This window comes from Callospermophilus lateralis, assembly GCF_048772815.1.
Source record: "Callospermophilus lateralis isolate mCalLat2 chromosome 5 unlocalized genomic scaffold, mCalLat2.hap1 SUPER_5_unloc_1, whole genome shotgun sequence".
In the NCBI taxonomy this organism is placed as follows: Eukaryota; Metazoa; Chordata; class Mammalia; order Rodentia; family Sciuridae; genus Callospermophilus; species Callospermophilus lateralis.
Genome location: NW_027510147.1, coordinates 322,516 through 346,499, shown reverse-complemented (window position 1 = coordinate 346,499; position 23,984 = coordinate 322,516). Strand labels below are relative to the sequence as shown.

At 44.8% G+C, this 23,984-nt stretch overlaps 2 protein-coding genes and 1 pseudogene across 2 annotated transcripts; 2 read left to right on the top strand and 1 right to left on the bottom strand.

The window, feature by feature from the left end:
• The first annotated feature begins 739 nt into the window (after positions 1–739).
• On the top strand, positions 740–1,699 carry LOC143398963 (olfactory receptor 2T29-like). The gene has a single exon (XM_077107876.1). The coding sequence runs from the start codon at positions 740–742 to the stop codon at positions 1,697–1,699; it is 960 nt and encodes a 319-aa protein (XP_076963991.1).
• Positions 1,700–9,756: 8,057 nt separating this feature from the next.
• On the top strand, positions 9,757–10,710 carry LOC143398962 (olfactory receptor 2T29-like). Its single transcript, XM_076855657.1, has one exon. The coding sequence runs from the start codon at positions 9,757–9,759 to the stop codon at positions 10,708–10,710; it is 954 nt and encodes a 317-aa protein (XP_076711772.1).
• Positions 10,711–18,616: 7,906 nt separating this feature from the next.
• LOC143400298 (olfactory receptor 2T1-like) lies at positions 18,617–19,645 on the bottom strand (annotated as a pseudogene).
• Between the last annotated feature and the right edge of the window lie 4,339 nt (positions 19,646–23,984).

Below are 23,984 nucleotides of genomic sequence, written 5' to 3'. Positions count from 1 at the left end.
AGGTATCATTCTTATTATGTCTCAGGCAGAGTGGACGAGGAAGGGGAGGTCAGAAGTAGCAAGAGTAAAGGTTGGAAACCAGTCATGACCTTGGATCTTTATGGGTGGGTGCCCCTCAGGTCTCAAAAGATTTGGTCCTGTGTGTAGACTGCAGTGTGCTGGAGAGAATAGCAGAGTCATTCCAGACTCACAGAACCTCCCCGCATGTCCTGGTCCTATAGGTTTGGGGGTCCAAATGTTAAATATGCATTCCACAAATTATGTCTCAGCAACTTTTTAAACATTTCGAATATACCATAAAGATCTGAGAGTCTTTGGATGCCAGCTAAAACCAGATTGTTAAACCAGAAATATTAACACTTATTTCACACTTGAATAACTTAAACTCAGGAATTAGTGATTCCCCTTGTTTGCAAATGTCCCCTACTTTTTTGAACAATGATTCTGAAAATATGCATTTGGTAGTAACAAACTACTTTCTTCAGGAATCTCATGAACTTGAACTGTTGCAACCTCACTACAAGTTACCAACTCACTTCACCCACAGGTGAGCTTTCAGATACTTTTAAAAAAATCTTGTTTACTACAGGTCATCTGAACTCCTAGGATCTACAGACTCTGGAACATCCTCTGGTTGGCACAATCAGGCTGGTTCACAGGTGTATGGCAGCTAAGAAGTCACTTCAGCCCTCTGTACAACATTAACTCAAAGCTTTCTTAGTGGCCAAAGTGGAGCCTCATGGACTTCACCATCTGGATGACCAACCACACAGGGTGGGCAGATTTCATTCTGGTGGGACTCTTCAGGCAATCCCAACACCCAGCTCTTCTTTGTATGGTCATTTTTCTGGTTTTCCTGATGGCCTTGTCTGGAAATGCTATCCTGATCATTCTGATACACTCCAGTGCCAAACTCCATACCCCCATGTACTTCTTTATCAGCCAGCTGTCCCTCATGGACATGATGTCCATCTCCATCACCGTGCCCAAGATGCTCCTGGACCAGGTGCTGGGTGTGAGTACAATCTCAGTCCCTGAATGTGGGATACAGATGTTCCTCTATGTGACACTAGTAGGTTCTGAGTTTTTCCTTCTGGCAGCCATGGCCTATGACCGCTACACGGCCATCTGCCATCCACTTCGCTATCCAGTCCTCATTAACCACATGTGTCTCCTCCTAGCATCTGCCTGCTGGTTCCTGGGATCAGTGGATGGCTTCATGCTGACTCCTGTCACCTTGACCTACCCATTCTGCAGATCCCAGGAGATCCAGCACTTCTTCTGTGAAGTCCCCGCTGTACTGAAGCTCTCCTGCTCAGACACCTCACTCTATGAGACACTCATGTACCTGTGCTGTGTCCTCATGATCCTCATCCCTGTGACAGTCATTTCAGGATCCTATTCCTGCATCCTCCTCACCATCCACAGAATGAACTCAGCAGAGGGCAGGAGGAAGGCCCTGGCCACCTGCTCCTCACACATGATGGTGGTCACACTCTTCTATGGTGCTGCCGTCTACACCTACATGCTCCCCAGCTCCTACCACACCCCTCAGAAGGACATGGTGGTGTCTGTGTTTTACACCATTCTCACCCCTGTGCTGAACCCCTTAATCTACAGTTTCAGGAACAAGGATGTCACTGGGGCTCTGAGGAAAATGTTGAATGTGGGACCTGTCTTTCAGGAAACAGTAAAGTAGGGGATTTGGGTTCCATGGTTTCTCCTTCTCTCCACATCAGATGATGAAGATCTCCTGGTGCCGTCTCCTGGGCTCCTACTCCATAGTGCTGCACCCCTTTGCTCCTCTCAGTGGTGAACCTCCTCTGTCCTCTGCTTGTGCATTCAGGGTCCTCATGCAGCTCCCCGATCCACCTTATATATCTAAGTTGACAAGGATTTTCTTCCTCACTAGGAGAAAAATCATATTATTAGGAAACACATTGTTGATATTTAGAGGATGTGGTTATGAGTGTTCAACTGATGAGGTGGAGACAGAAAAACATCTTGTGAAGCAAAAGGAGTTACAGGGTTCCTCATAGATGTGTAGAAGTTAAGGGTACATGGGAATTAGTAGAAGTCATCTTTATCCTGCTAATTCTCTGTAAATTTGAAATACTGTAAAAATAAATAGTTATATAACAATCTAAGAGTCATTCTGTTTAGCTATAGTCCACTGATTCTTATCAAATATAGAGAGGTATGAATGAAGAGAAAAACTTGTATATGTGTAGGTATAAAATGTAAAGTTGTAGAATTTGGTATGCTGAATGTGATTACTGGAATGAGTGAACTAACACATTCATTACCTCACATCTTTACTCACATCTTTGCACTGAGCACAGTTAAAATATGCTCTCATGAATAATTTCACACATACCACATGGTACTCTTAACCAAAGTCCTTGTCCTATGTTTTATAATTCCAGATGTATTTGCATTGTAATTGAAAACTTGTCCTCCCTGTCAACATGTCCCTACCACCCCAGCCCTTGGCAACCATCACCTACTCTCTGCATCTGTCCCTCCTACTTAAACTCCACATAGACCTGAGGCCATGCACCGCTTGTCTTTCTGTATCTGCCTTCATTTACTTCGCCTGGAGTTCTCCACCCATGGGATCTCAGTGGCAGTATCTCCTTCTGTGGACTGAGTGGCACCCATTCTATATGTCTATATGCCTGTAGATATAGACAGCTACATGCCACGTCTTCCTCATCTATCCACCTCTGCCAGACAAGAAGTTGGCTTCCATGTCTTGCCTCCTCTGGGCACCAGCACAATAAATATGGAGAACATGTTCTTGAGGAGCTTATTTCACTACATGGGATACAGACTCAGAAATGGGTTCACCAAGTCCCTTAGGAGTCCCATTTTTAGTAGATGTCAAAGGCTCAGGCAGCTTTCAATTATAGCTGCCAGAATATATGATTCCTCCACAGGGTGCAAGTGTTCTGTGTTCTCCACATGTTCTGCAATGCCTGACTTCATGGTTTTGTCAATAACCACCCTGATGTGTGTGAACTGGTATCTCAAGCTGGTTTTAATCCCCTCTTCTTGATCATCCAAGATGCTCAGTAGCTTTCCATAAACTTTTGGCCACTTGTCTGTCCAATTCAGAAAAATGCCTATTTTTAAATTGAATTATTTGATTTTTGCTGTCATGTTGCTTGAGTTGCTCTTGTAGTGTGGATTTTACCCCCTCATGTGTTATACAGTTGGCCAATATTGTTTTCTGTTGGGTAGGCTGCCTGTGCATCTGGTTGATGTCTTTCTTTGCTGTGCAGAAACTTTCTAGCATCTTGTATTCATTCATTTTAATTTTTACATGTTGTAGATTGTGTTTTCTGGTGTTGTCCAGAATATCATTATCAAGACCAGTGGGAAGGACTGTTTCCCTTTGTTATTTATTTATTTAGAGATTAAAATTTCATGTTTATACCTAAGCCTTATTCTACTTGATTTAAATTGTGTTTATGGAGTAAGACAGACTCACTTCTCTTCTCCTGAGGAAGATGTTCAGCTTCTGCTGAGCCATTCACTGAACACACTCTTCTATCCCACTCCTCATCCATGGGACCCTCATCAAAGACTGATAGCCTACCATAAGTGGGTGTGTTTGGGGGCTCTTAATTCCATTGATACACACTTCTGTACTTAGGACAGTGCTGTGTTTTTATTCTTGTAGTAAAAATCACTTGAAATAGAGCATTCTGGAGGCTCCAGCCCTGTTCTTCTCATCAAGGCTGCTTTGGCTATTTGGAGAATTCAGGACATCCCTATAGTTTTTAGGACACTACTTTTTATTTCTGTAAACAATGCCATTTACTGTAGTTATGAATCCATGAAATTACATTACATAATGCCTGTACTTGCTATTGCATTGTTGAGCAGATTCTTCTTTTCACTAAGTAAACCAAATCTAGTGGCTGGAATACACTGTATTGGAATAAATAGCTATAAGTTATTGACCAAATTTTTTGAATGAATGAGTTATAAAAAAGCATATTTAACTTTGGAAGTTCATAACTATGTGAAAGGGGCCATGCCAACAATCCTCAGCATAGTGCAAGCCAAATAAATTATTGCTGTCTCAGCAGTTAACTGTACAAAAGCAAAAAACAAAACAAACAAACAAAAAACTCAACTTCATTCAATAGAAATTTGAAAGGGGATGTTTTAGACAATCCCACAATGTGCAAAGATTTTCCCAACAGAAACACATCAAAAGGACCATTAAATTTGTCAAAATAAACACAATACTTTAGAAAATTCTGATGAAAATAACCACTGAAATTAAATGTTGTAGTCCATACTACTCAGTTACTGTTTTGAATATATAAACCATTGTATATCACTGTATATTTATGAAGAAAAGATTTCACTAGAAAAAAATGTGCAAAGAGCATAGTCATTCCGTAAAGTGGTAGTTATATGGAAAAACATGAAAAATCATATATATATATATATATATATATATATATATATATATATATATATATATATTTGTAAGCGAGAAATGCAAGTCAAATATGACTCTAACAAATTTACTAAGGTGGAAAAATACCATACTCCAGGCTGGTGTAGAGATACCATATTCCAGCTGGATGTTGAAGCATGATTTGGTGGTTAACAGAAAGCAACTTATTGCTATATATCAAAATGTTTGGATGACTATTCCCTGCAGGGATTTACTTTACAAAATAAACTGTGCAACTGGTTGATGTCTTTAAGAGAGTGATTTCTGCATAAGCATTTTTATTTCAGCTCAGTTTATAATCGATGGATTTGAGCATGGAAAAACTGCACCTTTAGGAAACTACATTCCTGTTTAAATCACCTGATACATAGTAACCACATTAAATCAGTTTAATAAAAGAAAACATCCCAAATTTCAAGCTGAAGAGACTTCATGCAAGGAGTTGGATACAAAGTGGCCATGACCTAAGTGAGGCTGGTGGAGCAGAAGGGAGCTTGTCAGCTAAGGACCCCATTCCTCACTCTGTATCTGCTGTGTGCTCTCTACTGAGTGTATGCCCAGCCACAGGCCGGACGCCTTAGCAACCTAGGTCCCCACGTCATGCAGTGCTGCTGGAACACAAAATGCCTTCTGGATGCTGAAGCCTGGAGTCAACAGGGTTCCTGTTGTGTCCAGGTGCTTCAGCTGCCACGGACCATCTCCAGACAGGGAGAAAAGTCCCAGCTTCTTAGTTTCTCCCACACTTGAGGGGCCCCAGGGCTGAGTCCCACAGCATAACAGGAAACCAGGGGAACACGGAGGCAGGATAAGCCATCTACAGGCTGAAGCCCTGCAGGTCACAGGTAGGTACAGCTCAGGAGGCAGCCTGACCAACAGTGTATGCGTGTGGAACCAGGCTGTCACAAGACCTCCATGTGAGGGTGAATATTAAGCATTGTTTCAGACATACATAGAAAAAAAGTTGAGAAGAATTTCACTGCAAATTTTGAGAGGGAACTGTTAAAAAATAGATGTTGAAGGATCTTGCTTCTGTCTTCCTCTATTTCACTGTAGCTGCTACAACAGGTGTATACTCAACGATGTTTGAAATACTTGCAGTTTGTAGGCAGGATAGGATTTATTTTATTTTACTGCATAGCTAGTTGTTGAACTCAGGGCTTCATTCATGCTCAGCAGGAACCATAATCCCTGAACTACACCTCCACTCTTAACATTTAAAGCATGATTTTTATCGGGGTGAATATATTAAAATAAACTTTTAAATTTTCAATGAATCAGTTTGTGCTTTGAGACTTCTCAATAATTTGTATGTCAGTAGTTGAAATAAAAACAAATAGATTAAAATTAAATTCTTTTTTTATCGGTTGTTCATAACATTACAAAGCTCATGACATATCATCTTTCATACATTTGATTCATGTGGGTTATGAACTCCCATTTTTACCCCAAATACAAATTTCAGAATCACATCAGTTACACATCCACGTTTTTACATAATGCCATATTAGTGACTGTTGTATTCTGCTACCTTTCCTATCCCCTACTATCCCCCCTCCCCTCTCCTCCCATCTTCTCTCTCTACCCCATCTGCTGTTATTCGATTCTCTCCCTTGTTGTTGTTTTTTTTTCTAAAATTAAATTCTAAATTACAATGACCTAGATGGCCAATGAATGACAGGAAACAAGGAGCACAAGCAGACAGGTAAGAGAGTGAGGTGGACCTGTGAGGAGGACTCCTTCCAGGCTTCAGGACAGTGATGGTGAATCTTTTCACATACACACACACACACACACACACACACACACACACACATACACACACAGGGTGTGTTTGATAAACCAATCCAGACTAACTCCTCCTACATGTCACTGGTCAGGCGTTGTGGACAGTGTGAGAGTGGAGAGGATTGTTAACATTGGTGAAGTCTGGAGTTGAACAAAGTGGGAGACAGGACAGGCATGAGGATGACCCAGAGCTGTGCCCCCAGAGAGATGTGCTGCTTCCTTAACTGTAACTGCAGTGTCCTCCAGGCCCCAAAGGATGTGTGAATAAACAAGTATCATCCAGTCCCCTGTGAGCATCCTAATCCAAGAGTGATGCCACCCTCCTCTTCCTGGTGACTTAGCCAGGCCACACTCCCTGACCATGTGGGTGAGGCGCAGCGTGCTCTGAGGTGAGTTCAGCCAGGCAGGTGACCCTGGAGCTCAGGGCCATGGCTGAGCAGGGCTTGCTGTTCTGCTGTTGAGGTGCTCTGTTAGGTCCTCATGGCATTTCCTCATCTTTCTCTATCACCTGTTTTTCTGACAAATAGAAATGTGTTCTCATCTTCAAATTTTCATATACAATTTATTTGCTGCAACATCTTAAGAAATATGTTTTTATTTTGGATTATTTATGGAAATAGGAGTACATATTCCTTCTTATGCTTCAGAGGGTGCTAGAAAGCTGCATTAGTTGTCCCAAAACTGCAACTTTGCAGAGGGAGAAGGGCTGTCCTTGCTTCACATGGGGGTCACTCCTGAGGTCGCAGCAATCCTGGAAGCATTTGTCCTGAGCCTGTTCATTTTTCCCTGATGACACACACAGTGGGTGGACCAGACCCGACCTTTCCATGGCAGAGGGAGGACACTGCGTTCCAAGGACACTGAGGGAGGTGCTCTGCTGCACCCTGGGGTGGGATACGGCCCTCTCTCTGATCACTTGTATGTTGTTAGGCAGAGACCCTGAGACCCTGGATTGTCAGTCTGTACTAGGAGGAAATAAGGAGAGTAGGACCTCAGAGGCTCTGGGGAAGGCAGAGCGTGGTCAGCAATTCCTGGGTGCTGCTGGCTAATAGGTGGCTGTGTGTTTGTCTACCAAAATTGTCACCAATTCCCCAAGTTAAACATGTGCCAGGCTGTTCCCATGAAACGTACGCAGGTGCCTAGAGAAGAGTAAGAGAGCAGGCGGGACAGGCACAGGATGTGGAGCAGACTGGGTCCCTGGTGTTCTGTGTTCTTGGGGTTCTGGGCTCTGGAACAGTGGCAGAGCCTCTCCCTCACTGCCCCCTCTCTCCTCTGTCCTCTCAGAAAATTCTGTCCCTGTCTTCACTGCAGCTGTTTGTGTCCATTCCTTGCTCCACTTTGTCCACAGAGGCTGACAGGACAGATGGTGTGATTTTAGTTCATGGGAAAGATCTCAAATTCTCCAAAGAGCTCAGCCTTCATCTGCCAACAGGTTAGGATTTCATGGACAGGAAGTCTATCTGTTGATCATGTCTCTCTCCTCTGTCTGTCATCCACCTACTACCCCTACCCACATACCATCTCTGTCCCTGGGCCTGCACCTCTCCTGCTGTCCACCTTCTGCAGTGGGTCTCAATCATGCTGGACCCTAAGGGCTACAGCATCAGAAGCTGTGTATTGTGTTCACTGCTTCAGTGCCTCCCAGCAGGGGCTGTCAAAAGTGGACTATCACATCTGATTTAGGAAATACTACAAGGGAGAAAATGTGCTTCAACTTTCCTTTCTTAAAAAAAAAAAAAAAAAAAACACATTTTTATTTCAGCTACTGCTAGTCTTTCTAGAGAGAAGAGACATCAGACCCTCAGGCTGATAGAGAATCAAATTTAACAGTTATGCTTTCAGAGGCAGAAGATTGGGAAGGTTTAATCTCTTTAAACGTGGAAGAAGCCATTATTGTTTTCCTTAAGAAAGTTGGGGCACATTTTATGTTCATTGCCCTTTTAACTTATTTTGTCACTATACAAAAATCCTGCCTCAAATATTATGGATGCTGTTTTCCCTGTAGAGACTGAAAATGACCTCTAGAAGTGCAGACAAGGTTAACAAGCCCTTGACCTGTATTCAGCATCTACACAGAGGTGGCTAAGCATCAAGACAAAGCAGGGAACAGTGCACTGCCCCTGAGACCTCTCCGTGCGGTTCTGTTAACTCTCTGTCTCTCAGTGTCCGTGAAAACTGATTGTGGCTGTCAATAAAGCAGATGGTGTTGGCAAAACAGCCAAAGCCTTTCTGGTGAATAGCAGTGATCCCCGAATGCTTGTTCTGTACCTGAGATTGAGTGCAAATGTCAGAGCTTGAAGATAGACCAGGAAGAGCCCTGGCTGGGCTGAATTTTCATAAGAGCTTTTCCAGGAAGCTGTGTATAGTGAGGGTCATACCAATAACTATCTCAGACTGTTGTTCATATTTACATTTATTTAAATATATATTTAAAGCTTCTTTATTTTATATAAAATAAATAACACAACATAAAAATTGTCAAATCCAAATACTTTCTTTTAAAGTTGATTGTAAGCTTTACTTGCATGTCTTTTCTCATGTAATTCTGAAAACCAAGTATTGGAGATATAAATAGGTACCCAAATTGGAGAAATGAAGTATGAAATCTCACAGTATAATAGCAGTGACAGCCAGGTCTGGGACAGGTTCTGAAGGGTGAGTAGTGCAGATGTCAATCAGCAGCATGCCTGTTTCTTCATTTGTCAAAGTCAGAATTCAGGGAACTTTCATTTCTTTGCTTCACTTCATCCTCACCACACCTGGTGTCAGGTGTCATTCTAATCATCTCTCAGGCAGAGTGGACAAAGAAGGGGAGGTCAGGGGTAGCAAGAGTCAAGGTTGGAAACCAGTCATGACCTTGGATCTTTATGGGTGGGTGCCCCTCAGGTCTCAAAAGGTTTGGTCCTGTGTGAAGACTGCAGTGTGCTGGAGAGAATAGCAGAGTCATTCCAGACTCACAGAACCTCCCCGCATGTCCTGGTCCTATAGACTTGGGGGTTCAAATATTAAATGTGCATTCCACAAATTATGTCTCAGCAACTTTTTAAACATTTCAAATATACCATATAGATCTGAGAGTCCTTAGATGCCAGCTAAAACCAGATTGTTAAACCAGAAATATTAACACTCATTTCACACTTGAATAACTTAAACTCAGGAATTAGTGATTCCCCTTGTTTGCAAATGCCCCCTACTTTTTTGAGCAATGATTCTGAAAATATGCACTTGTCATTGACAAACTGCTTTTTTCAGGAAGCTCATGAACTTGAACTCACTACAAGTTACCAACTCACTTCACCCACAGGTGAGCTTTCAGATACTTTTTAAAAATATTGTTTACTACAGGTCATCTGAACTGCTAGAATCTACAGGCTCTGGTACGTCCTCTGGTTGGCACAATCATATTGTGCACAGGTGTGTGGCAGCTAAGAAGTCACTTCAGCCCTCTGTACAACATTAACCCAGAGCTTTCTTGGTGGACAAGGTGGAACCTCATGGACATCACCACCTGGATAACCAACCACACAGGGTGGGCAGATTTCATCCTGGTGGGACTCTTCAGTCAATCCCAACACCCAACTCTGCTTTGTGTGGTCATCTTCATGGTTTTCCTGAAGGCCTTGTCTGGAAATGCTGTCCTGATCATCCTGATACACTCCAGTGCCAAACTCCACACCCCCATGTACTTCTTCATCAGCCAGCTGTCCCTCATGGACATGATGTACATCTCCATCACTGTGCCCAAGATGCTTCTGGACCAGGTGCTGGGTGTGAGTACCATCTCAGTCCCTGAATGTGGGATGCAAATGTTCCTCTACTTGACACTTGGTGGTTCAGAATATTTCCTTCTGGCAGCCATGGCCTATGACCGCTACATGGCCATCTGCCATCCGCTCCATTATCCTATGCTCATGAACCACAGGGTGTGTCTCCTTCTGGCGTCTGGCTGCTGGTTCCTGGGATCAGTGGATGGCTTCATGCTGACTCCTGTCACCATGACCTTCCCATTCTGCAGATCCCGGGAGATCCAGCACTTCTTCTGTGAAGTCCCTGCTGTGATGAAGCTCTCCTGCTCAGACACCTCGCTCTATGAGACACTCATGTACCTGTGCTGTGTCCTCATGCTTCTCATCCCTGTGACAGTCATTTCAGGCTCCTATTCCTGCATCCTTCTCACCATCCACAGAATGAACTCAGCAGAGGGCAGGAGGAAGGCCCTGGCCACCTGCTCCTCACACATGATGGTGGTCACACTCTTCTATGGCGCTGCCGTCTACACCTACATGCTCCCCAGCTCCTACCACACCCCTCAGAAGGACATGGTGGTTTCTGTGTTTTACACCATTCTCACCCCTGTGCTGAACCCCTTAATCTACAGTTTCAGGAACCAGGATGTCACTGGGGCTCTGAGGAAAATGTTGAGTGTTGAGTCTTTCAGGAAACAGTAAAGTAGGGGATTTGGTTTCCATGGTTTCTTCTTCTCTCCCCGTCAGATGATGAAGATCTCCTGGTGCCATCTCCTGGGCTCCTACTCCACAACATTGCACCCCTATGCTCCTCTCAGGGGTGAGCCCCCTCTGTCCACTGCTTGTGCATTCATGGTCCTCATGCAGCTCCCCTGGATCCACCTTATATACCTAAGTTGACAAGGACTTTCTCCTTCTAAGGGAAAATATTCATATCATTACAAAATACATAGTGGATATTTAGAGGAAATGGTCACGAGGTGTTCTGGTATAGTGGAGAGAGAGGATATAAAAAAAACAGGTGCAGGGTTAATCAGAGGTTAGTCTAGTTTTAGGGTTCATTGGAATTAGTTGTATTATTGTTTTTCATTCTAATTATCTACCAAGTTGAAGTGATGTATGAATAAAGAGTTAAATAACAGGCTCTTTCTTCCTTTTTATAAAAAAAGCAAACTTCTACTTTCTGCTTGGGGGCAGTGTGACATAGTATCTAGGAGACCATGCTCTTATCATTGTGTCTAATCTTTATTGAGACAGTGCAGCTGTTTCTCTGCATTCCTTGGGGAACATTCTCAAGGTCCAATCCAGTGGATGATGCTGTCTGAGATCATTAGGATGGAGTTGTGTGATGAAGAATCAAGACCACATGGATGACCACGAGGGGAATGCCAGTTCTGGGTGGAAGGAGGGTTTGGGGTAGGCTCCCTACCTGAGATGCATCTGAGGTGGCCCTTAAAACATGGAGCTTATTAAGGGATGTGGTTTGGATGTGAGGTGTCCTCAGAGCTCCTGTGCCAATGCAACGGTATTCAGGAGGGAAATGACTGGGCTATGGGTGGTGTAACTCTGTCAGTCAATCTTACTGTGAATGGACTGACTGAGAGTTAAGTGTAGGCAGGTGGGTTTTGGTTGGAGTGTAGGTGGGTCCCTGCAGATGAGCTCTGAAGAGTGCATCTTCCCTTTGGTTTAAATAACAGACATTTATAGCAGAGAGAGTACATCCTCCTGGCCACAATCCTGGCACTTACCCTCAGGACAGCTGACCTAGGCAGGAGGGTTCCTAGGGAGTTGAGGAAAAGGGTTTAACCTGCAAACTTGGGAGACCTAGGGTGCACACTGGCTTTCGGCAAGGAGAGCTTCCCTGTGTTTTAAATGCACCTGCACGCGGTGCCTCCCTACCAAAGGGCAGGTTGTTCATCTCGCTGGGAGAGTGACACACCCCTGCTCCAGGCAGTCCAGGGTTGTCTTCTCCAGGTCCCTTCTAGTGGCACCCCTGAAGACAACTACCTGCTGTTGTATATTTTTGCTTCCTTTTGGATTCCCTGAAGCCTGCTTACAGAAGTTGGTTTTCCATATCCGTGATTTTGTGCTGGGTTTCAGGAGTGCACCTGTTGAGTCAAAATGGCTACCGCATTTTGTGCATTTGGGGTTTCCGCTCGCTGGAAGTGGAAGTCAGCAAAACCTGTCCTGAGTTGGGGTCCACGCTGGAGCCCCAAGGCTGAGGCCTGGTCCCTGCTGTGCTGCTCATCTGCCCTCGATTGCTCTCTGCCATTAACATGACCACAGTGTTAAGGCCAGCACAGAAGCCCCTTTGAGAAATTGGTATGAAAGGAACATGGAGCCGAGGTCTCTGGACACATTGGGCTTTTGAGCTGCTGTTATTCCTCCACAGTGGTGAGAACATTTGGGGCATCAGAGGTTAGCAGGGCAATCTGGTCACTTCCCTTGAGGTCAGGTCCACTGTCCTGCAGTCAAACCTGTGCTGCAAAGGGAGCTTAGGCCTTAGCATGGGCTGCTCCAGGCACTTGGCTACCAGTTCTCACAGGACAGCCTGGGGCTAGAGCTAAGGGAGGATCCCTATGGACGCTGTTCAGCATGCTGGGCTTTGGGTCCTCTATGGGGTCTTTCCGGCTGACACCTGGAGTCTCTGAAATTTTGTGGCTGGGTACTGGCCACAGCACAGAGGGACAGCCTAGCTGCTGTCCAGAAGTTGTTCAGCTACGGCCTTGGCAGCCTCCCTGAGGGGATATTAAGCCTCCTCTCACAAGAAGAAGCCCTGGGCCAGCCAGGTCTTTGAGTCTTGCATGTATTTATCTACAGTGTTACTGATCCTTCATGTTTATGAGTAACTGAAGAGGGTCAATAAATTCCTGGAGTTGGAGAGGAAAATATATAGCAGTATTAAAATTCCCTTGAAAAAAAATTCATAAATTCTCATGATTTTTCTCTTAGGTAATGAACATATGCACCTCTTGGACATGTTCAGAGATTGTGTGGGATGACCTGTCAGTTTTTATTAGATCATAGTATGTCTTTCTCCATTTCAGTGACAGGGTTGCAGAAAAGGCATATCTCTGTCAAATGTGTTGACCACCAATGATAAAAATGTGTTTTAGCAACAAGAATAACGTGACAGCAGCTGTCATGCAGTTATGCCACGAGGAGTGGATCCAACCTAAGGATGGCAACAGGGATGGCCTTCTCTGCTCCTCAGGTTCCTTCAGTAAGAGATGATATCATACTACTAACCAACAAGTCAAGGGTTACTTCTGAATGAGGAAAAGTTGGGCAAGGACAGCATATTGGGATGCAGCCACTCTGGGTAAATTTTGTATAAAAAGACAAAGATGTGAAGAAAGACCAAGAATTGTGACATTGTGTTCCCTGAACCAGAAAGAACAAATGGGTTGGTGTCATGAGCAAGCTGTGCCCTTAACAACACATTTGCATCTCTCCACAGTGTCAGAATTTACTGAATAACTATAAATTCACACCCCCCTTTTGGCAGTAGCAGGTCACTGGATACTCATGGGTCACCTGGTAGTCACAAGCTGGGCAATTCTGAGCTCTTTCATTCCAGTCTTAATACTAATGTCTGGAACACTCAAGTCACTCATCACACTTCACACAATGATAAACAGAGGTGACAGAAAGGATAAGAGAGGGTTAAGGTGGCCACAGGGGTCCAGGAGGCTGAGCTGAGAGCAAAGGCAGAGGGCAGATACAGATGCAAAGAGTCACCACAGGTGGTCAGGTAAGATTAGGAACTAGCCAAGAACTTGTTCAGGCACAGAGCTGCGAAGCCCAGAGCTTATTCTAGGCCAGGGTTCACAGGGCAGAGGTTCCATAGGGCCCACTGGAGATGTCAGCTTGGAGTGGGTTGTAGGTGGTCACACAGGCAGAAGAAACCATGCTGTGCTGAAACAGAGATCCAGAGGTCTGTCTCTGTGGCAAATGTCCTGGGCAAGTCTCCTGAGGAGCAACCAGGTCAGGGTGCTTCCCTGTCCAGTCTTGGGATGCTCCTCCTTTTATAAGCCTCAAGTTAGGTGTTACAGCATTTGGTGGTCTAATGTTTTTGATGAGCTTGTGGCCTGGGTTTCCTGGTACAAGTCTGACATGCCCATGCACCCCTTGCTTATGAAGAATTCACAAGTGGTGCACAGGTGGTCATTCTTATTAGCATGGTTTCTTTATCAGTTTGTGCATCATGGCTGTGCCAGGCAGGTGGTGATTGCTTACTTGTACAAATAAGGTGTGGAGTCATTCTTAAACTAAAAATAGAATTGCTCATCGCAAACTGCTTTGCAAAATGAAGTAACCCGGGTTTAGGCCTGAAAAATCCTGTTCTGTACTTCAGCAATAACCAGAAGAGTTCTCTACAGCTGGGCACACACCAGCACTTCAGGTGCCTCACATAGGCTAAGGGGTAGCAAACAGGAAGATGCCCTGCATCTGCTCCAGCCGTATCTGCCAGAATGCTAGACCTGAATGGCCCCGAGGGCTGGAGAACAAAATGCCTTTAAAGTGCAAGACTCACTTAAGCAATATGAAAACCAGCATGGAGGTGCCTCACAAGACTAGGAAGGGTGTCACCACATGACCAAAATATGCTACTTCTCAGCATTATCCTAGAGAGGATAATTAAAGTTGGCATGCTCTAGTGAGACATGCATACCCACGTTTTAGCAGCACAATTCAAAATAATCAAAATATAGAACCTGCCTAGGTGTTTGTCAGTGGCTGAGAGGCTCAAGAAAATGTGCTCTATATACACAGAGGTTCTAGTTAGTCAAAGAAAAGCATACAATTGTGTCATTTGCAGAAAAATGGATGGAACTTGAGAGCATTACGTTAAGATAAATAAGCTAAATGCAGAAGGTCAAGAGTGGTGTGTTTTCTTTCATATGCAGCAATTAGAGAGGAAAGAGAAATAGAAAGTGGGGGTAAAGATCTCATGAAAATCAAAAGGCGTTCAGTAGAGGAAAGGGACCAGGTGGAAGGGTGCTAGGAGGGGAAAGTGCTGGGGAGGATACTGGCCTAGTTATGTCGCTCCCACTGCCCCATTGTGGGAAGTATAATGTAACACAAAAAGTATTAAACATACAAAAATTTGAACTTTTATCACTTTTCTGAAACTGAACTCTGGGTGTGAAATCAGCTTTCCCATTAAAGAACAGAAATTAACAGTTCCCACCAGACGCCTGCCTATGTACTGTCCAGCTGCTGACCCTCCTAAAATGTGGGCAGTTTTGTTAGCTCTCTTTGACACAGATATACTGTCTGTGACTGAAGTTCACCCAGCGTTCATGAAATTAATCCCTGTGATTGCAGGCAGTATTAGAACATTTCTGCAAATTATGTAAACATGTCCCACACATTGCTATGGTAGCAGGTGCAAATATCCATGAGAGACACATCTCTGAGTCAAGCAAAGGTTTATTGACAGAGGATATCTCTCAGGCTGCCCTTTGCAAGGCGCAACAGTCTGCTAGAACAAACTTTCTAAGTATATATTCATGTATAATGAAGTAATAAAAAAATAACCTCTCTGGTTCTGTGATTATTAATTGTTACTTGGCATCTTTATTGTGGTTTTGATCGTTAGGAACTCTTTGGGGGCCGGCCTAACGAGAAGGTCATGCCTTTGTGAACAGGTGCTGATTTTCAAAATGGAGTTATTTTGCCCTAAGGATCTAACACATGCATTTATACATTTCACTCTCCCTGGGCTCTGGGCGGCTTCCATATTTAGTGGGCTATTGTACATCCTTTTGTGAACATCATGCACAGGTGTCTATTAGGAATTCACTCAAGGGTGGCCATGCTGGGTTCAGGGCACAGATATGTTCAGCTCTCTTCACAGCTACTGTTAGGTAGGAGCTATCAGTGGGCAGTGAGATGCATAGTAAGGTCACAAAGTGTTCTTTAACTTGCCTCAGGTCCTACTTTAAACTATCTTAAGATATCAAATGGTGGCAGTTTATCTGTAGAAAACAAACAAAAGCAAGAGAGCTCTTTGTAAAAGACAACAAGAGAAAAGGATTAATGGCACTAATTATTGACAGGGTCCACTGAGGTTGATGTGAACCTAGGAATTATGGCCATAAGTGTCTTCAATTTTCTGAGATTGAAGATTCCATTAGTAGCGCAGGCACATTAAGATGACTTCTGACCAGCTATTGACCCCAGTGTCCACATTAACATGGGATTGACTTAAAATCAAAAAAGAATGGCCACTATGACAGTTCCAAAGAGGACCAAGTAAGATCCATAACTCCACCACCCAACATGAAGGAAGAGTTGAACACCAGACTGGCAAAAAGTACAGAAGAGCGCCCCCAGCTCTCCTAGTGAACATCAAACAGTAGTAAAATTGGGGACAGCATTGTCTTCTCTGTCATTCTCTACTTGGAGACAGCCCACTCTCTCCCTTGAGAGTGCTCTCGGCTCAAGCTTCACTTTTGTTTTACTGTCACCTATAATAAAGTTCTCCTGAATGACTTTTGATGTCTGTCTTTAAATTTTCTTTTGTCAGAACGTAAAACTGAGATTGGGAGTTTTAGCTCCCTGCTTTCCTGGGATGCTACCACATACAAACTGGCTGGGGTACTAAGTTACTCCCCTTGCTTTCCTGTTTGGGTTGCTCTCTTTTCATAGTTTTTACTATAACAAAATTTCCTTAGTGCAGGTGCTTTGTCTTGTTCACAGCCATAAAGAATGTGAATAAATGCCTGACTCAGGGAACTACATCTGCACACATGGTTCTATCATTCAAGGTCCTTTAGAAGCAGCAAGGTGTGGGTCCCCCGCACACACACACATCACCCCAGAGAAGTCCCTTCCTTGCTTGATACACACTGTACTGCACCTGCCTGCAAATGAGAACTCATGATCATGAAGCTGGGGGACAAAAGGCAGTCAATATAGATAATAAATAATTGGGTTCGATCAGGAAAGTTGGGGCTAGTTGGAAAGAAAATCAAATGCTGCCCTTTCCCCCTCCTCTTTCCAAGGCCCTTCCCCCAGCTCCTGCTCCAACCTGTTGCCGAGGTAAATGTCCCAGGAGTGGCTGTTCCTTGCAGGGAATCCTAAGAGTTGGCTGTTACCTTAATGCCTGAATCACTCCACCATTTGGCCCTCCTCTTGCCCATCTGGCCCTCACCATTTGGCTCACCCTGGCCACTGGTCATGGATGCAGGCTGGTGAGAGATAAGGAGGAAGGAAGGCATGAGAGCAGAGAAAATATAAGATGTACAAAGGGGCAGGACACTCCCACTTCTTTGGATACCATCTATGTCCCCCTTCTCCCTCCAGGGTGAAGTCTGTTTCTGTCCTTGAAATAAACCTTGCTCTCTATACTCCCCTTGGCATTTCTCCAGTAACCAGAAGTATCAATGCAGAGCTTAGAGGATGATGAACTGACAGGCATGTGAATCATTACCTTTCACAGAGAGCCTGACCAATGTGCTTCTAGCTATGCCCTTGGTTAAGTTCTTATGACGACATTTCCACCTGGACACTGGAAACTGAGCAAAGTCACCCCTTTTCCCCCAGAGTGAACTCCTTATATAGGCACATGATGCACTTCTCATGGCCTGCCACATGTTTTTCGGGGGATGCTGAAATGGAACCCAGGTATACTAGCTGAGCACCCCACCACTGAGCCATTTCCCAGTCCCTGCCACAGGCCTTCTGTCCTCAATTCCAGCATCAGTGGGGGATGGAGAGGAACTCAGCTGACCTCTATCACCTGGGCAGATTAACTGGGAATCACTTAATGCACTTGAAATGTGATTTGCCAAATCCCCAGCCCAGGTTTGCATGTTTCTCCAGTGTTTTGAGACCCCTCCCACAGTGTGCTCATGTGCCCTCTGGGCAGTGCCCTTTGCGTTCATCCATCAGCTGTAACTTATCAGATAAAGCGTTTTCACTCATGTGCTGCAAACAAAAATTAAGTGCTGAAATTTACTGGAAATAACGAGCAACTAGTGATTGTGGTGCAGACAATGACCACTGGAGGAAACTGCCCATGGCCCTTCTTACCACCTATGAATGAGCCCAGAAGGTTCTCAGAAGATGATGCTCCTCTTCTCTTTCAACAGTGAACTAGATTTACACCCGAGTGTCGTAAATCCCAAAGAACCATCTTCCCTCCTGTACTCCCTTTATTTATTTAGTACCAGGGATTAAAGCCAGGGCCACTTAACCACTGAACCACTCCCTAGAACTTTTTTATTTTTTTCATTTTGAGACAGGGTCTCACTAGGCTGTTTAGGGGCTCTCTTAGTTGCTGAGACTGGCCTGGAACTTTCCATCCTCCAGCCTCAGCCTCCGTAGTTGCTGGGATTACAGGAAGTGCACTCCTCGCTACTGCCCATGCCATTGACGATTCTGAGTGGTTTAATATACCTCTAGAAGGTAAAACCCCAGGGGAAATTTTCCAACTTTTGTTTCTGGAAACCACTGGGTATTTATTTTGCATAAATGTGAACCTAGCCGGACAAAAAGGAGCTGTAAGAACAGAAAAAGAGCTGAGAGAGGGAAGTACAGGGAACACACTTTAAAGTTAGCTGCTTTCCTCCTGCACAGCTGAACCCTCCCCTCCAGTTCATTCCTGCAGGGGGAGCGCGGCCACCAAGCCAGGGTTCCCATTGCCATCCACACAATCAGAGCCGGCTGTCAGAAGGCCTCTCTCGGGACACTCTTTGAGAGCCTCGAGTCTCCGCAGGGCCCTCTGCAGAGCGCCGGCCACGTCCTTGTTCCTCAGGCTGTAGATGAGCGGGTTCAGCATGGACGTGAGGATGGTGTAGAAGACGGAGAAGACTTTGTCCTGCGCTGGCTGGTGGTAAGCCTGGGGCACCATGTAGGTGTACATGGCGGCCCCGTAGAACAAGGTCACCAGGATCATGTGGGAAGAGCAGGTGGCGAAGGCCTTCTTCCTCCCCTCAGCTGAGCTCATGCGGTGAACGGCGGCCAGGATCCGCGCGTAGGAGGCGACCACCACCGAGGACGGCGTCAGCAGCATCAGCACGCAGCACGCGTACATCACCTTCTCGTAGAGCGCCGTGTCCGCGCACGCCAGCCTCAGCACCGCGGGCGCTTCGCAGAAAAAGTAGTCGATGTCCCGGGAGCCACAGAAGGGGAAGCTCATGGTGATGGGCGCGAGCAGGAAGCCGTCCAGCGAGCCCCCCAGCCAGGAGCCCGCGACGATCAGCCAGCAGACGCCGCGGCTCATGAGCACCGGGTAGCGCAGCGGGCTGCAGATGGCCACGTAGCGGTCGTAGGCCATGAGGCCCAGCAGGAAGAACTCGGCGCCCACCAGCGTCAGGTAGAGGAAGTGCTGCGCCGTGCAGCCCGCGAAGGAGATGGTCCTCTGGCCCCGCAGGTAGTCCACCAGCATCTTGGGCACGATGGTGGAGATCTACAGCATGTCGATGAGCGACAGGTGGCTGAGCAGGAAGTACATGGGCGTGTGCAGGCGCGCGTCGGCGCGTAATTGCACCACGATGACCCCATTGGCCGTCAGAGCCGTGAAGAAGACGACACAGACGATGGCGAAGACGAGGTCCCCAGTCTCCTCGGTGCTGAACAGCCCCCCTAGGGTGAAGTCCGAGGAGGACTCGTTGTCCCCTGCCATTGAGGCTGCGGTGGCGGGAGTAGCCCAACGTCTTCCAGATAGAAGGATGGCATTTCCCAGGGGATTAAATAAGAACTTTCGGATTAGTGGTCAAGCATCGGACTTCTAAGAGATGGAAGAAACAGTCTAAAATGGCTTTCTTAATAGTTCATAACTGATAAGCAACAACTAATCTGTATCAGAATGTTAATCTATACCGATTTTAAGTAAATTTGATCATTATTAATCCATAATTCATTAACTATATTGGACAAGATGTCAGCAGATACTACTGTATGACAATAATACTTGTGGAACAGTACATAAAGATGTAACCCATGCTCTGCGGCAACTGAGTGTACCATGGTTGTCGCTCCCTCTCTCTCTCTCTGTGTGTATGTGTACACATGAGTGTGAGCTCATGTTAATGCAGATCAACTGGGACTGTTGTTAATGCCCCTCAGTCATGGTCAGCATAACCATCATCTTCAAATCATCTTTACCTGCCTGTGAGTTGTCTGCCATTCAGCCACATGGGTGGTAATCTCCCACTCAGTCCAGGAGTCATGGTGTACATCTTGAGGGTAACAGGAGTCACAGCCTACATCTTGAGGGTCACGGGAGTCACAGGCTACATCTTGAGGGTCACAGGAGTCACAGGCTACATGATGAGGGTCAAGGAGTCACAGGCTACATCTTGAGGGTCACAGGAGTCACAGGCTCCATCTTGAGAATACACTTAGTGTCAGTTCACCCATGTTGTGGGCAAATTGTGTGGGATGAGTGAATGGGGGAATGTGAACCATTCTTGCAAATTCAGATGCAAAAGGATCATCTACTATAGGAGACTATTGTTAACTTTTCTTTGTTTATTTTTAAGACAGAAATGTTAATGTTAATTTCAGGATAATGAGGAATTGATATTAGGATTGAGAAGCCTGAGAATTAGCAATTAGTGTTATCAAGAACAATTCAGAGTAAATACACAGGGAAATACATATTGAGCTATAAAGCACATGCACTTTTGGAAATTTTAATATTTTAAGTATTTCTTGGTTAGGAAAAACTGAGTGTGTCTCTTGTAATTTCAGGTTTTGATGAAGAAAAACAAAGAAATCCCTACAAACTTTATGAAAGTAAAGAATGGCCTTCCATATGTTTTTTTTTAAGAGAGAGAGAGAGAGAGAATTTTAATATTTATTTTTCAGTTTTCGGCGGACACAACATCTTTGTTTGTATGTGGTGCTGAGGATCGAACCCGGGCTGCACGCGTGACAGGTGAGTGCTCTACCGCTTGAGCCACATCCCCAGGCCGCCTTCCATGTGTTTTAAGGCTCAAAGCATGACAGATACTTTTCTGAACTGAGTTAATTTGACCAAATTAATCCATGGCTCCTCTAAACACTCCAAACCTGTGAACCTCCGAGTCAGTGGCACAGAAGCACACCACTGAACAGTATCGACACAATTGTGAAATCACCCTGTGCCAAGCTGAGCTGAAGGATCTCCACACCTATTGGCTCTTTGGTCTGCAGTCAACCCAGGAATCGAGGAGCTGTAAAGCCCCTCTTCCACCAGTGACCAAGTGTCAATGGCAAACCATCAGTTAGTGGGGGAAGGGTGCCCTGAGAGGTCTCAGTTCCCTCTGTGTTCTCACCCATCACACAGGACAATAGCTAGATAGTGACTGCAGCTATCAAGTAAAACATGACAGCCAAGTGGTCTATTACATTTTTAGCTATATGCAATTGAATCAGAGTCCCTTTAATTTTTTTTTTCTTTTTTGGTACTGGGGATTGAACCCAGGGACACTTTACCACTAGGCTGCATCCCCAGCCCATTTTAACTTTTATTTTGAGACAAGGACTCACTGAGTTGCTAGGCTGGTTTTGAACTTGCCTTCCTCCTGCCTCAGCCTCCCGAGTTTGGGGGATTATAGGCATGCACCACTGCACCCAGCTAAAAGTAAAAGCAGTTTCTGACAATTGTTTCTCTGTGTCTGCTAAATTCCTCATGCTGAGAGCCAAAGACTGATAAACTAACTATGGTCCCAGGCGGGTGTCCAGGAAACTGAGACTGCCGTGATCTCTGGCCAGCTCAGCCTAACTAAATCTCTGCACCTGGAACTCCTAGCTTTGGTTCTATTAAGTTATGCTTCTATGGGACCAGGGAGAAACGACAGAGATGCTTCTCCCCAGCTTTGTCAAGGTGCATAAAATTATTTTTTTTCCTTTTGTAACATTTTCTTATGCAGATGGATAATTGAATCCTGCCAGCTAGGATCCAGGCAGGGTCCCTGGCTGGGCTCCAGATAACATAATCATTCACTTGATCAGTGAAAATTATTCATAATTGAGAGATACCATAAGTTATTTTATTCAGAACTGCTGTTTCTTAAGAGTGCATACAATGTTGACCACATTTATTTAATTTTTCTAATTTTATAATCTTTAGTGCCAGGTTTCATAAATTTCCTTGATACTAGGTACAGTTTCATAATTACTTTCAACTGGCCTTATTTTCTTTTTGCATTCTCTAGTCATCATTAATGGAGCCCATTATAATACATATGTGAAGGGAAATGCTGTCCATTCATGGGATGTTCTAGGCAGAAGTCTTGGTTCACTTAACTCCTATCATACACTAAAACCTCAATAACACAGAGAACTGAGTGTTGTAGTATAGTCAAATGCCATTCTCTGCTCTGTTCCTACTCACTCCTAAATATTCTTTAAAACTTTGTTTGCTGTGCCTCCTTTTTATTTGTCAGCTTGCTGTGTGTGTCTAGAGGTGAAATGCCAGGGCTAATTCTAAGGGCTGGTCCTTCCTCCAGCTTGGCAGTCTGCTGCTTGCTCACAGAGGTCTAGCTTGTCAGAGAGCAATCTTCCTCAGTGTGAACTAGGACTCTAAATCAAACACCTGGTTAGATATTACACTCTGGGGGAGCATAGGATCTGCACTGGTTGAATAGCTGGGTGTCAGTTGCATCTTTTGATGTGGCTTAGTACTTAATAACGTATCAGGAAGCATCTGGAGTGAGCCCCTTTACACAGGGATCCACTCCTGCAGTCAGGGAGCAGGCGTGCAGTGAGACAGAGTCACATTAGATGAACCAAGTTCTTCTGTTGTGACACTGATGAATCCTGTGGCCTTGGACTCCCCTCAAGCACTATGAACCTGGTACCTGCTCCTAGTAGGTTGGGATCACAAAATATTCAGGCTGCTTTAGAATTAAATTAAGAAATTTTTAGCTACAGGTGAAAATATTTCCTACAGTGGAAAGTAAAATGTCAGTGTCATACATATATGTGTGAATTATTTCAAAACTATTAGTAAATATGTGAGAGTCCCCAGTCTCTTCATTGAAGCAATCAACATATGCTACTAAGATGCATGGATTTGAATTGCAAATACCTGCTGTTCTTCAAGTATGTAAACCCAGACAATCCAGAGAGTGAAGAAACGTCCACAGTCAGATCCTGTAACCTTTTCCACAGGATATTTCCTTACTTGAAGAAAATGGCATTTCACAGAAATTCTCAGGAAACGGCATATATTGTTATTAAGCCTGAAGAAAATCTAAATGTCTTTCAGGGGCATAGATATGCTCAGCCTGCAAATAACAAGGACAAGAGAAAAAACATACAGGACAACATTGGCAAGAATTTATCCGATAAACCTCTCAGGATGACTTCAATTACCTCTCATCACACAGTGCCACACACTGGGGAAGGGAATGCATGTGTTCCACCCCCGACACCCACAGATGGCCACTCCTGCTTCACAAGGGGCACATGGCTGCTTGAGCTCCTGTGCCAAAAATTTCTTCCTCCCACGTTGCTGCAATTGGAAGTTATAAGGTCAGGCATGGGTGACCAAAAGGAGGCAGATTAAAAGGCTGCTGAATGAGGCTTTATTGAGATTCACTCCCGGGTGAGACCCTCCTGTCCAACAGAGTGGGTCTGGGGAATAGCGCATGGGCTCAGCCCAGTTGGAATTTTTATTGTGCTTAGGGCAGGAAGGAAGGGCTTGGGACAGGAAAAGGAGGTTAATTTTGAAGCCCTTTGACCTACAGGGGTTGGTCTGGGGAGCTTGCAGATTTCTTCCCTTTGAATGTTGAACCTTCACTGCAGTTACACTGTGTTCTTTGGCAGGCACCCCCAATTCTCACATGCATTCATCTATGGCCTCTTTGCCAAAGTCCTCAAGTCGTGGTACTTAGAATTGTTTCTGCAATGTTCAGTTTAAGATGCAATTACAACAGTTAACTGTAGGTGCAGTTTTCCAGTACTGAAAATTTTCCTTGATTCTAGGTATGGTTTCATAATTACTTTCAACTGGTCTTATTTTCTTTTTGCAT

Coding starts and splice junctions, on each gene's coding strand:
- LOC143398963 (XM_077107876.1), top strand. CDS start 740: ATGGACTTCACCATCTGGATGACCAACCACACAGGGTGGGCAGATTTC.
- LOC143398962 (XM_076855657.1), top strand. CDS start 9,757: ATGGACATCACCACCTGGATAACCAACCACACAGGGTGGGCAGATTTC.